The sequence below is a fragment of the Ranitomeya imitator genome, chromosome 6 (assembly GCF_032444005.1).
Source record: "Ranitomeya imitator isolate aRanImi1 chromosome 6, aRanImi1.pri, whole genome shotgun sequence".
NCBI classification, from domain to species: domain Eukaryota; kingdom Metazoa; phylum Chordata; class Amphibia; order Anura; family Dendrobatidae; genus Ranitomeya; species Ranitomeya imitator.
This window is the reverse complement of record NC_091287.1, coordinates 115,636,651-115,651,239: the sequence shown is the minus strand read 5'-3', so window position 1 is coordinate 115,651,239 and position 14,589 is coordinate 115,636,651. Positions and strand designations below refer to the sequence as shown.

General features: G+C 36.8%; 1 protein-coding gene across 4 annotated transcripts in view; it reads right to left on the bottom strand.

The window, feature by feature from the left end:
- Positions 1-366: 366 nt before the first annotated feature.
- Positions 367-14,589, bottom strand: part of RBMS3 (RNA binding motif single stranded interacting protein 3) — a 983,638-nt gene continuing 969,415 nt past the window's right edge. Inside the window, exons 11-15 of one of the 4 annotated variants that reach the window (XM_069730016.1) lie at positions 9,808-9,918; positions 9,618-9,644; positions 5,035-5,115; positions 4,198-4,319; positions 1,667-1,806 (exon numbers count right to left, since the gene is read on the bottom strand). In XM_069730016.1, the coding sequence (XP_069586117.1) occupies positions 1,800-1,806; positions 4,198-4,319; positions 5,035-5,115; positions 9,618-9,644; positions 9,808-9,918 (348 nt within the window). In that variant the 3' untranslated portion in view covers positions 1,667-1,799. Of the gene's footprint in view, positions 1,807-4,186; positions 4,320-5,034; positions 5,116-9,617; positions 9,645-9,807; positions 9,919-14,589 lie in introns of all 4 variants that reach the window. The other 3 variants (XM_069730017.1, XM_069730019.1, XM_069730018.1) reach the window with 3 other exon arrangements.

Sequence of the window (14,589 nt, the reverse complement as noted above, 5' to 3'; positions counted from 1 at the left end):
TTTAGAAACTTGTAAAGCCAGTGAAATTACATGAGTAAGTGATATCACCAATGGAACAATATCTTGCCTAAATCTTGAGATATTCAAAACAGGTTGTCTGGCATTACAAAGAAAAAAACACAGTGTTGGTGGTAGTTTCTATTTAGTATTTTAGCCCTTTTATCAATTATTGATAAAATTAGAAAATGATAATGATGTCAAATGCTCGAAACATATTGTTATAAGTTATGTCTATATCTATAAACTGATTGTCAATAGTTCATCTAAAAATGATGGCCAACGATTAAAATGTAAACAGAGTAGGTTGCCAAATACCACATCACTTAAAGGTCTCGTTAGAAAAATAAGGAAGACTTAAACAAAATGTCATGTTATAAAAAAAACTCAAGATTTTACATGGCATAGGTAAATGATAGCTGCTAAGCAATCAGCAGGGTTCAGCTGTACCAACTTACCATTATTTTGCAAACAATATTGTACACATCACACAGAATATCAATGGAAGATAGTTTAAACAGTGAAGAAGGAAAGAGTTGGTCCGGCCATATTGGTCAAATAAAAATTCAAAGTAAAATAAAACACTGTTTTCAGATCTGCTTTAGGGTGTCACTTCATCTTTGGTATAAAATTGGCCATCCATTGGCTGCATTTGATCACATCTCGGAAATACTACAGAAATTGTCAACAATTTCTTCTAGCTATTGCTTTTTTTTCTCAATTTGTTTTTACCCATAAACTCCTAATTTTACAACTGTTAAGGTTTTCTTTTTTTTTTGCAATATGACAAGCAAAGCTGACTAAAAATCTCTTAAAGCTTATAAAAAAAAGATTACAGATAGAAAGCGCTAAGGTCTTTGCTAGCAATCACGCTTTGTAAATAAACTGAAAAAAATGAAATAAAAAAACAGCATTCAACAGAAAGACTGCATTTCTTCCAGATGCAGTTTTTTTTGTTTTTGTTGTTTTTTGTTTTGTTTTTGTTTTTTAGTTCGTTTACCCCACTGTAAAAAGCTACAGCTAACTATAGTATTTTTGTATTAACATTTACAATAAAGTTCATAGAAGTCCAGACTTTTCTTTTAATTGCAGACGCCACAATTTTTTTTTCCAGCAAAACATTTCTTCAAAAGAAGAAATTTATCTCATGTCATTCTGTACATATATGTTAACCCTATAAACCCATGTGAAACGTCAACAGTTGTGGAGAACAATTAAAATGCGGAATCTCATGCCTTTTGTCCCATCTGGATGCTGATTTCTTTATCTTTAATCTTCTGACATCCTTAAAATTAAGGCAATTCAAATTCATGATAATCATTCCTATGGAAGAAGAAATGTAAAAAAAAGAAAGATATTTGAAACAAAACACAAGAAAAAGACTGTTTAGCTTAATTAGAGGAAGACAGTAATGGTTCCATCTGAAGTGCTGCCCCTTGACATTGGTTCCATTGTTCCCAAATGTCTGTACTATCTGCTGTACATCTTCAGATTTCAATGTTCATCAACTTCCAGATGAAATGATGACCCAGCATTGTGTTTTTCTTGGTGTGTATTCATTAAGAAAGAGTAGCAAAAATAAAATTGTCAAACTACATAACAGAACATTTTTTCTTTCCATTGTTTGGTTTTTGTTTGTTTTTTTTGCACAGCACATAAAAAACACTGTTGAGCGAGTTAGAAAAAAAACAAAAATAAAAAAAAGCTTGTGTTTGATGCCTGTGCAAAGAGGAAGTCAACTTCTTAATGAAGCGTCTCCATTCAAGGCAAAGTTCTTCAGACCAACATTCTTCAGTCCTGTTTTATTGTCTGCAGGAAATATGAGAACAAACATAAGTTACAGTGTTAAAGAAATGAGATTCTGCTACATTTCATGCTTTGAAAACCTATTATACAGGGTGGGTCATTTATATGGATACACCTAAATAAAATGGGAATGGTTGGTGATATCAACTTCCTGTTTGTGGCACATTAGTATATGGGAGGGGGAAAACTTTTCAAGATGGGTGGTGACCATGGTGGCCAATTTGAAATTGGCCATTGTGGATCCAACTTTATTTTTTTCAATGGAAAGAGGGTCATGTGACACATCAAACTTATTGTGAATTTTGCTAGAAAAACAATGGCATGCTTGGTTTTAACGTAACTTTATTCTTTCATGAGTTATTTACAAGTTTATGACCACTTATAAAATGTGTTCAAAGTGCTGCCCATTGTGTTGGATTGTCAATGCAACCCTCTTCTCCTACTATTGACACACTGATAGCAACACTGCTTCCAGTATCCGTTGTTTCAGATGCTGCACATCTCGTATCTTCACAGCATAGACAATTGCTTTCAGATGACCTCAAAGATAAAAGTCTAAGGCGGTGAGATCGGGAGACCTTGGTGGTCATTCAACTGGCCCACGACGACCAATCCACTTTCCAGGAAACTGTTCATGTAGGAATGCTCGGACCTGACATCCAAGATGGTGCACCACCACATTATGGGCAGCACTTTGAACACTTTGACCTGGCAATATGATGATCCAGGTCAGTATGATTAGGAAGATAGCAAGCATCTATATATTTTTTTTAGATTAAAGTGGTGAAAAAAAATTAAACATTTAAAAAAAAATACCTTTGCTTGTGTCACAATTTTCTTAGACGCGTAAGACTTTCAATTTTTGGAATATTGGGCTTTGTTGGGGATTATTTTTTTCACCCTAAGTGAACATTTTTACTGATACAATTTTGGGGTAGACACATGCTGGCCTTCAGAGGAGAATTGTCATGTCAAGCACAAAGGTCTTCAACAGACCACTGGCTGTCTTGGCAACCCACGGGTGTCCCGCGATCACATCACAGGCATGTCAATGGGCACATGGAATAATGCGCCCACCTGCCTGCGCTTGTTAAATGCTGCTGTTAGATTGACAGCGGTAATTAACAGGTTCAAAACAGTGGGCAGAGTTGTGCTCCACCCTCAGCTGCTAAAATGCATATGATGGCTATTTAAATCACCAATCATCTGCTGAGAAAAATGTAGACTCGGTGTGCGAGCCCACATCAAAGTCAGGGACATACAGTAACATATGACATAAATGTACATTAAATGTCATGAAGGGGTTAACATTTTCAGCATTCTAATTGTATTTGTCTTACAGAGTTAGGTCCCGCTTCAACAAAGTGATTATACCAGAGTTTTACAGTAAATTACTTTGAAAAGTCCCAAAATGTTGTGACTTTTACCATTTTTAAGCCAATTTCACCCAGCAACGCGATTGTGGACAGAACTAAGGAGTGTGTGGGGACAGCTTGCCTATTTCATGACCACCTCTGGTGTTTCTTATCCCAGTCATCTTACTCCAGGCCTCGACTGGAGTAAGATTTGTAGCAACTCGCACACCACTTGTCATATGCTCCTGACTCATTAAGAGGCATGCACCTCGTAATGAATGAGAGCCATCTAGAATGTCCTCTCGTGGAGATCAGCATGAACACCTCCAGTCTTGATGAATCAGGCCATAGTCTGTAGATAGATTCAGCAAACACCAAAAAGTAGAGATGAGCAAATTGATTTGATTGTAGACTAGAGGACCAAATGTCGCTTTACTATATATAGTAGTGCAAATAAAATGCTTGAATTTTTTTTAATTTTATGAATTGAATTAGAAATTCTTATGCACTTTCAGTTTTGCTTGAAAATAAGTTATCCGTTCTGTGACTTTAGTGTATGAAAATAGTTTATGTACATTGCAGGAAAGATTTGCACAGTTCTCTCATTAATGTTTCATTTGTTTTTTCTTTGTTTTTGCTTTTCAAAAAATATAACTCATAGAATTTGTCATCAAGTTCCGCAATATAAACTGTATTCAAGATTAAATAGCTCTCTAAGACCTGATAAGGCTGGCGGACTTATTTTAAAGCCCATGTTAGAATGTTAGTTCTCTTATCATTTCTGAAACAATTTCCAATTTCACATTAAAACGAGCTGAAAACTTTGGAAAAGAATTGTGCAGCCGTTCGAGCATGGACTTTTCTAATTACACCAGCCTCATTAGGTCAAAGGAATCTATTTAATACTTTAAGTAACTACCACATATCTAGTGAAATATCCACTTGCATAATTAAAGATACGCTTCAATAATTTAGCAATAATTTCAGGAAATAAGTGTTTTATACAGAAAAATGGGATTGTAGTTTACCAGTTGTTTACTTGGATTGTTGGTAGGAGTATGCCGGTACATGTTCATTATTTGTTTCTATCTGTTGCTGCTGTCCACTTGCTTCCTGTGATGAAGATGGTACTGTTTGTGGCGAGGTATCAGCAACAACACCCTAAAAAAAGAAATAAAATGCAAAATATATTTACAGGTTTTTTTTTAGTAACAGCAACCCAACGAAAGCAAGACAGCAGCTTATGACGTACGACAATATCAATTCAGAAACATAAAGTATCTATCATTATTCAGTTAAGCAAGCACATTTTAAAGTATTTATCCTCAATATATTGCAATCATCATATTATATAGTGCTGTGTACTTACAGTTGCTTATTTTATCTTTCTACCCATTTCATTCTTCTCTTTTCTCTGCTCTACGTAGAAACAGGAAGTCTCTTGTCCCTGCATTAATCATTCCCCTCTTCAACTCCTGTCCTAGCTGCTCTGCTTCTCATCTCGGCCAGGAACTTTTGCAGTGACTGTGACTCATACAGGAAAAATGTACCTCCTGTTTCTACTTATAGCTTAGATAGATTCAGCTAGTCAGTTGTTAAACACATGATTTCATAGACGTAATGGAAAAGAGAAGAATGACATGGGTAGAAAGGCAAAATACGCAGTGCTATATAATGCGATGACTGAAATATATTGAGGATAAAAACTTTGATGCAAGTGCTTTTTTAAGCACGATGGTAGTTATATTGTCCTAAAAATATATTTAAACAGTTACATAAAATCAAACTACAATGAAATTTGTACTTAATCTCTTCGCATTATTGGACTTTTTGGACATTGGACATACAACTTTTTATGTACATGTGGCATACTTACTTCAACTTGAACAGCTGTTGGAGGCACAGGATTATACTGGGGGATATAGGTCCCTTGCATAGGTGCAGCAGCAGTCATATACTATACAGATGCAAATATACATAATATAATTTAATACAACATTCAAAAAAGCAAAATGTGACTTATCATAATTTAGTATTTTGTCTTCATTACATGTACAAAGTATGGTTAGGTGGTTAGAAGAAACATCAGATCTTAATCAGAAAAAGGAAAAAAGTAAGCAAAGAAACTGTTAACTGTATCAGCTCTGGTATCTCTTTTTTTTAAGAAAAATTGGATTCTATCAAAATGAACTCCACAACAATGAAACTGCAATAGCAAGAAGGAAATGCCATTGAACTATGTATTTTACAAGAATGATAGACTTGTTAAGGAAGTGCAAATCGTGAAATAATGAAAAAAAAATTCAAAACATCTCAATTTAAAGTGGGTGCGAAATGTATTCAGACCCCTCTAAATTTTTCACTTTTTGTTTCATTGTAGCCATTTGGTAAATTCAAAAAAGTTCATTTTTTTTCTCATTAATCTAGACTCTGCACCCCATGACTGAAAAAAACAGAAATGTAGAAATATTTGCAAATGTAATAAAAAAGAAAAGCTGAATAATCACATTGTCATAAGTATTCAGACCCTTTGCTCAGACACTTACATGCAAGTCACATGCTGTCCATATCCTTGTGATCCTCCTTGTGATGTTTCTACTCCTTCATTGGAGTCCAGCTGTGTTTTATTAAACTGATAGGACTTGATTTGGAAAGGCACACACCTGTCTATATGAGACCTCACAGCTCACAGTGCATGTCAGACCAAATGAGAATCATGAGGTCAAAGGAACTGGCCAAGGAGCTCAGAGACCGAAATGTGGAAAGGCACAGATCTGGCCAAGGTTACAACAGAATTTCTGCAGTACTCAAGGTTCCTAAGAGCACAGTGGCCTCCATAATCCTTAAATGTAAGAAGTTTGGGACCACCAGAAGTCTTCCTAAACCTGACTGTCCAGCCAAACTGAGCAATCGTGGGAAAAGAGCCTTGGTGAGAGAAATAAAGAAAACTCCAAAATCACTGTGGCTGAGCTCCAGAGATGCAGTAGGGAGATGAGAGAAAGTTCCACAAAGTTAACTATCACTGCAACCCTCCACCTTTATGGCAGAGTGGCCTGACAGAAGCCTCTCCTCAGTTCAAGATATATGAAAGCCCACATAGAGTTTGTTAAAAAACACATGAAGGATTCCCAGACTATGAGAAATAAGATTCTCTGGTCTGATGAGATGAAGATAGACCTTTTTGGTGATAATTCTAAGTGGTATGTGTGGGAAATAACAGGCACTGCTCATCACCTGCCCAATACAATCCCAACAGTGAAACATGATGGTGGCAGCATCATGCTATGGAGGTGTTTTTCAGCTGCAGGGACACGATGACTAGTTGCTATTGAAGGAAAAATTAATGCAGCCAAGTACAGAAATATCCTGGATGAAAACCTGTTCCGCAGTGCTCTGAGCTTCAGACGTGGCTGAAGGTTCACCTTCCAACAAGACAATGACCCTAAGTAAACAGCTAAAATAACAAAGGAGTGGCTTCAGAACAACTCTGTGACCATTCTTGATAGGCCCAGCCAGAGCTCTGACCTAAACCCAATTAAGCATCTCTTGAGAGACCAGAAAATGGCTGTCCACCAACGTTCACCATCCAACCTGATGGGTGGGACTGGAGAGGATCTGCAAGGAAGAATGGCAGAGGATCCCCAAACCCAGGTGTGAAAAACTTATTGCATCATTCCCAAGAAGTCTCATGGCTGTACTAGCTCAAAAGGGTGCTTCTACTCAATACTGAGCAAAGGGTGTGAATACTTATGACCATGTGATATTTTAGGTTTCTTTTTTAACAAATTTGCAAAAATGTCTACATTTCTGTTTTTTTCAGTTAAGATGGGGTGCAGAGTGTACATTAATGTGAAAAAATGAACTTTTTTTAATTTATCAAATGGCTACAATGTAACAAAGAGTGAAAAATGTAAAGGGTCTGAATACTTTCCGTACCCACTGTATTCAGTATCAAGGATGAGTGCCACATGCAGAAATAGATGCACTTGTTCGCATAATGTCACAGAGCATGTAAAGTCATGATATTGTGATCCTTTTGAGCAGAAAACCTCATAGGACTCATCAGATCTGAATGTATGTGCCTATCATGAAAGGCGTGGGAATTTCTGTTTCAGTGGTAGTGATCAAGTGATATGGCGAGGAGTGGAGGGCCACAGAGGTGAGCGGTAAGGTGAGTATAAGAATTTTTTTTTATTTTTTACATCTTTCATTTATAATTTTGTAGTGTCTGGAGAGACCCCATGGCATAATAAGGGACATTAAATTTTCAGAAAATAACTTTGAATGGAATTTCCTGGGAAAATCAGCATGAACAAGCAAATTTAAATTGTGCCTGATCCACTCAATCTGCTTGGCATGATATCAATTAAATTATTAATGGTTTTCTGAGTAATGTTCTGCCACGCTGAATGCATTCCAGCGTTCAAATCATCAAGATCTTCTGCTGGCAGTTGCATTGCAATTGACTACCAATGGTGCCCCATATGTGTTTGATAGGAGACAAGTCCAGAGACACTGCAGGACATAGGAACAAGCTTTGTTCATGCAAGCCACTCACAGATGCACCAGCATGGTGCACCAACCCAGTTGAAAAATGGCTTCTAGGACACGTTGGAGAAATTACTGTAACACTAGTTTCTATGATCAAATAAATGTAACACAAAGCGGTTGGAGTACCTGGAATGAAGACCAGAAGAGAATTGCTACTACTTATTATGCCAGCCTCCATTGTCATCTTGTTCTGCACAGTGATAGCTTTAAAGAGTGGTGGAATGAGGTAATTGGAAAACCTGTAGCTGGACTTCTGTCTAGTGGCCCAATACTGTGCAAATGTCTTGTAATGGCGTATACAGTTTGATACCTTAGGCTTGGAATATGACGTGCAATTTTACTTACAGTTCATTATGGATTAATTGTGGAACTACAGTAGTAGTACAGCCATTTCTACAAAGTGTCCCAGGAGCTGTTTTTTAATATGTAAATGCCAAGTTGCATGTAGCTCAGTAGTTCGTGGTAATGTGAGCCCCCTATGTGGCCTAAATGTACCACCATGTCCCATAGAGTCTCCTACAGATCACATCTGGACATCACTGGCAATTGCTTAGATATGAAATAAAATAAAAATAAATGTTGCAGGATCAGACAAATTATGATTTCTTTTTCAGTGCTCTAGAACATGTTCATACATATCGGTTGGAACTTGGTAACTAAGACAACTGACCTATCCAACCATTATTAGCAGCATAGTTCCCTTAATACTAAAGCCTTAAAGACTCTTCACTAGAGGAAACACATGTGTAAGAATGTATAGGGACTAGCAGGGTAGTTTCTATTAGAGAAATCAGTTTGGTACCGCCCTTATAAGGGAAAAAGTAAATTTTCTCCGTGATTGCAGGGAGAGTGACATCATCATTGGGGTGAAATAGTGATTTTCAAGATGTAGGGGCACTCACAATTTGGGGTAAACATTTAATTCTTCATTGGATTCCTTTAAAACATACGTGTAAGTCAGGGAGCTTGCAGTATGCAGCCAGATCACGACCGTTTCACATGTGAACACTCTTCTATGGGTATAACATGCGTGTTAACACGCACTCTACAAGCTTCCTGACTTAACTGTACATTTTAAAGGAATCCACAAAGACTGACATTTTTTACACCAGATGGTAAGTCCAGCTACATCTTTTTCACAATGACCATTCTGCTTTCCATTTTATGGATTTAGTAGCTATTTTTTTGTTTTATGGCAGCTTTCATGGTTAGCATTTGAGTTTATGCCCTTGTTTAACACATAGTACCTTTTTTTTCTATGTTTGTTTGGGAAATAAGGTTTGTCCCTCCTCCTGACACAATGGTAAGGCATCATTGGATTGTGGACCTCTGTGCATTTTCATTATGATAATGAAGACCTGTGAGACCATTCTTTAACTTATGATTGCCAGGTCCTCTCATGTAGTTCTGGGCTGATTCCTGACTTTTCTCAGAATCATCCTTACCCCACGAGGCAAGATCTTGCATGCAGCCAAAGACTGAGGAAGACTGACAATCATCTTGTGTTTTTTCCATTTTATAATAATTGCCCTGCAGCCCATCCCATCCTAATGCAGGTGTACAACTTTGTCCTTAGTGTCCTTAGACAGCTCTTTGGTCTTGGCCATGGTGGGGAGGTTTCAATGATTGAGTATGTGGATATGTGTCTTCTATACAGGTCACAAGTTCAAACAGATGCAATTAATACTGGTAATGAGTGCAGAGTAGGAGGGCTACTTAAAGAAAAACTAACAGGTCTGTGAGAGCCAGAATTCTTGCTGGTTGGTAGGTGATCAAATAATTATTTCATGCAATAAAATGCAATTTAGTTATTTAAAAATCATACAATGCGATTTTCTGTTTTTTTATTTTTTATTTTTAGATTCTGTCTCTAACAGTTGAAGTTTACATACGATAAAAATTACAGACCTCTCCATTCTTTGTAAGTTGGAAAACCTGCAAAATTGGCAGTGTATCAAATACTTATTTTCACTGTATAAGTCAAATAGAATTACTGTTATAATTCATGTGCACATACATGACAGTCTGTTTTCTAAAGTCATCTGAAAAGAAAAGCACAATTTGCTTTAATAAAGTAACTGGTAAAAATAAGTCTTACTGTTCCGGTTGTCCCCAAAGAGAGGTGATTCATTTGTTGTGTTAAAGGGCCCATCATACTTGCCGGTTGCATTGACATGGTATGGTCCATTGTTGGTGTTATAACAGCACCCTACAGTTAGAGTTGAAATGGATATTTGACATCATAAGGACAAGTTTTATTAAAATTGCAAAAAAAAGTTTGCTAAAAGATAGGATGGATTTAAGAGTACGAGAATTATTGACATTATACATATATTAGGAACAGTGATGAGTGACCGTGCTCAGATAAAGAGTTATCCAAGCATGCTTGCGTGTTAAAAGAGCATCTTCGGTGTCCTCTAATACTTTACTTGAGTCACTGTGGCTGCATGTTGTGCAGCAGTTCGACAGATACAACACATGCACGGATTGCATAACAAACAGGCATCCCTGAATGTGTTGAGGCTGTCAAACAGCCATGAAACAGGCAGCCACTGCGATTCAAACATAGAATTACAGGATGCCGAAGATGCTTTATCAGCACTCAAGCATGCTCGGACATCACCTTATTATAGCACACTCACTCAGCACTAATTAGGAAGCAAATTAAATGAGCATGCTATTTTTTTATAAAGCACATCATTTAAATGGTTCAACATTTTCTTTTTTAGTTTCAAGCACTCAAAATTCCCAAATTTCAAAGTGAAAATAAATAACCTATACTTTTACATTTACATCACTAACAATATTTTATGTGTTAATAACAACAAAAGTGTATTGAATAAAAATGGCACATTGTGGTGCATTCATTATGGCAGATTCAGGCCTTTGTATTGTTCTTGACTGCTTGATTATTATATAAATTTTTTACCAAATATTTCAACTCAGCAAAGAAAAATGCTACAACTAGAGAACGATACAAAGTGATTGTTCGAGGTTTAAAAAAAAAAATATTCTCAAGTTACTTTTGAGCAACTTAGCTATCCAGTTTCCTTACAGTCTCCTTGCTTTCTGGTTTCTGGTGGGGCAGGCACTCCTCCTTGAATGACAGTTCAGAAGAGCAGAAGCACTGTAGTTTTAGTAGAACTATAACGCTAAGCACAAGTGCTGTGTAACACTTTCATCTCTCAATGGTTTATTCTGGAGTGTGAACTGCTATCATTATAGCTCTGATTTGTCATAGGAGAACTGCTATGAACGCTGCTGATAAGGGCTGGTGATTGTGCAAGATTTATAACAGCAGCTTGTCAGTAACAGAGAGGAAGGAGGTGAACATCTAACTGCTGTATGAAAATCATTGGACAGATGAGAGATGATTGGTATTTTTGGAGCTAACCCCACTCCTAAAATGTAACTACTGCACACACTATTGTCATGTTCTAGGCAGACACTGGTGGCTAATCTCCATGGAAACCAGTTGCACACTAAGTAAGATACAAGTTTCATTGTAGGTCAATAATAGCAGACACAAAAATCAAGACAACTACAAACTGGCTTAGTATTATGCTCTCTAACTAATTATAGCAATTTAGAAACTTTAGAATACCCATTTAAGGTAGTCTCAAATTCTTAAGTGATCTCTTTGGCTGAATTCAAAGTTAACATACAAGATATTTCCAATAAAAATATCCATTAATTAATTGAAATATATTTCAGCTAATTTTTTTAACTGTCATTTACAATTCAGAACTCTTATCTTGTATTTTAACAACAGGTAGCCAAAGAGATTTGAACATTCACCATTCATGCCAACTTTTTCAAACTAAATTATGCTACTAGGTACATTAAAAGGGTTATCTAGTTAGAAAAAAATGAAAACAAGCTGTTAGGGTTTCTAATCTACTGTAGGGCAGGGACTTACCTTATTCTCAGCTTCCGTAAGTTAATGAAATTAAAATGTGGCTGCATAGATCACAACTGATTCTGAAAGTGCAATCTCATTCCTGAACAGTGGAGAAAAAAGCATTTAGTCAGCCACCAATTGTGCAACTTCTCCCACTTAAAAAGATGAAAGAGGCCTGTAACTGACATCAAAGGTAGACCACAACTTTGAGAGTCAAAATGAGAAAACAAATCCAGAAAATCACCTTGTCTGATTTGGCAAGACTTCTTTAGCAAATTATGGTGGAAAATAAGTATTTGGTCACCTAAAAACATGCAAGATGTCTGGCTCTCACGTACCTGTAACTTCTTCTTTAAGAGGCTCCTCTGTCCTCTACTCATTACCTTAAGTAATGACACCTGTTTGAACTTGTTATCAGTATAAAAGACACCTGTCCACATCCTCAAACAGTCACACTCCAAACTACACTATAGTGAAGACCAAAGAGCTGTCGAAGGACACCAGAAAAAAAATTGCAGCCCTGCACCAGGCTGGGATGACTGAATCTGCAATAGGCAAGAAGATTGTTGTGATAAAATCAACTGTGGAAGCAATAATAATAAAATGGAAGACATACAAGACCACTGATAATCTCCCTCGCTCTGGGGCTCCATGCAAGATCTCACTCTTTGGAGTCAAAATGATCACAAGAACCATGAGCAAAAATCCCATAACCACACGGGGGAACCTAGTGAATGACTTGCATACAGCTGGGACCACTGTAACAGAGACTACCATCAGTAACACACTACGCAGCCAGGGACTCAGATCTTGCAGTGCCAGATGTGTCCGCTGCTTAAGCCAGTACAATTCCAGGCTTACCTGAAGTTTGCTAGAGAGCATTTGGATTATCCAGAAGAGTATTGGGAGAATATAATATGGTCTGATGAAACCAAACTGTTTTGTAGAAACAAAACTTGTCGTGTTTGGAGGAGACAGAATGCTGAATTGCATCCAAAGAACACCATACCTACTGTGAAGCATCGGGGTTGCAACTTCATGCTTTGGAGCTGTTTCTCTGCAAAGGGACCAGAACGACTGATCCGTGTATAAGAAAAAAATGAACGGGGACATGTATCGTGAGATTTAAAGTGCAAATCTCCTTCCATCAGCAAGGGCATTGAAGTTGAAACATGGATGGGTCTTTCAGCACAGCATGATAATGATCACAAGAATACTGCCAGTGCAATGAAAGAGTGGCTTTGTAAGAAGCATATGAAGGTCCTGGAGTGGCCTAGCCAGTCTCCAGATCTTAACCCCATAGAAAACCTTTGGAGGGAGATGAAAGTCCTTGTTGCCTAGCAACAGGCCAAAAACATCACTGCTCTAGAGGAGATCTGCATGGAGGAATGGGCCAACATACCATCAACACTGTGTGCCAACCTTGTGAAGACTTACAGAAAACATTTGACCACTGTCATTGCCAACAAAGGATATATAACAAAATACTGAGATGAACTTTTGTTAATGACCAAATACTTGTTTTCCACCATAATTTGCAAAATAAATCTTACCAAATCAGAGAAGCTGATTTTCTGGATTTGTTTTCTCATTTTGACTCTCATAGTTGTGGTCTACCTATGATATCAATTACAGGTCTCTCCTATCTTTTTAAGTGGGAGAACTTGCACAATTGGTGGCTAATGTAATACTTTTTTCCCCACTGTATACCATAATAGCCTATTGATTGCAATGGCCAACTTATTCCCTTTAGCAGTGCTATTTTGTTCTAAAAAAAAATTGAAATACCAGAATTTCATTTTTTTTGTCACTGTAACTCCAATTAAAATTAAATAAAAAGTGATCAAAACATCATATTTATCGTAAATTGATGTCACTGAAAATACCAGCTTTCCATGCAAAAAAATAAACCCTTACACAGCTTCATAGACGTAGAAATGAAAAAGTTGAAAACCTTTTGAAATTGTGGACATTTTTTTAAAATTTTTAACATTTTTTACAAATCGTTGAACTTTTTAATTAATGATGGATTTTTACAGACATGGAGAATTATGTTGTTAAAACATTTTTACAGCAGAAGGAACACTGTGAAAATAAAATAAAAAAAACAATATTGTAATGTATTTCAAAACTATACCTTGTCCAACAAATACATTCCATGCTGACAAAAATGGAAAAATGTTGTAAAAACAAGAAGGACAAGAAAAACTTCGTTGGGATAGGATTGAAGGATTTGCCTCCTTTCTGAAACGGTTGAGCTACAAGGTGGAACATTTATAAGAAAACAAACTAAGCATTACTAAACCTCACTGGGTATAGCACTGGCTCTCCACCATTGGCCTCACCTCTGTTGTTGATCTGCAATGTTGATGTCAGTGATTGACTTCAGCGCTGCAGACAAACAGCAGAGACTGGGGCAGGAATGTCGAGCTACCAGCGGACACAGGAAGTGTTAAGAACACTATATTTTTTTTTATATTTTTTGAGTTATGTTCACACTGGCCACTAAACAAACAAAACCTAAGATAAAAACAAAATGAAAATAAACACCTATAGAAAAACGCTGCACACAAGAATAACCATAATAAAACCAAGATTTTATTATCACAAAAAACAAATAAAAACAGAACCCAAAAAATTCGTAGTAAAACATCAGTAGAAATAACAGGTGAGGACCAAATAGAAAGGAAGAAGAAGGTGGATACGCCTGGAGACAATTAGTATATTGACAATCAAACATAAAGTAGACTGTGCCGAATAATGAATATAAATTGGCTACCAGCATACACATATAATATAAATCAGCATAGTGCTGTATATAATACAGAGAAACAGATACAATACAGCAGGACACACTGATCCAGTAAGCCTATGTATGCAAAAATAATTTAAGCATACAAATACATATAAGGGCCGACAGGGGTCCTGCAAAGTCAATCTGGTCAGTGTAGGATGCATGCGAAAAATAAAGGGTTTTAA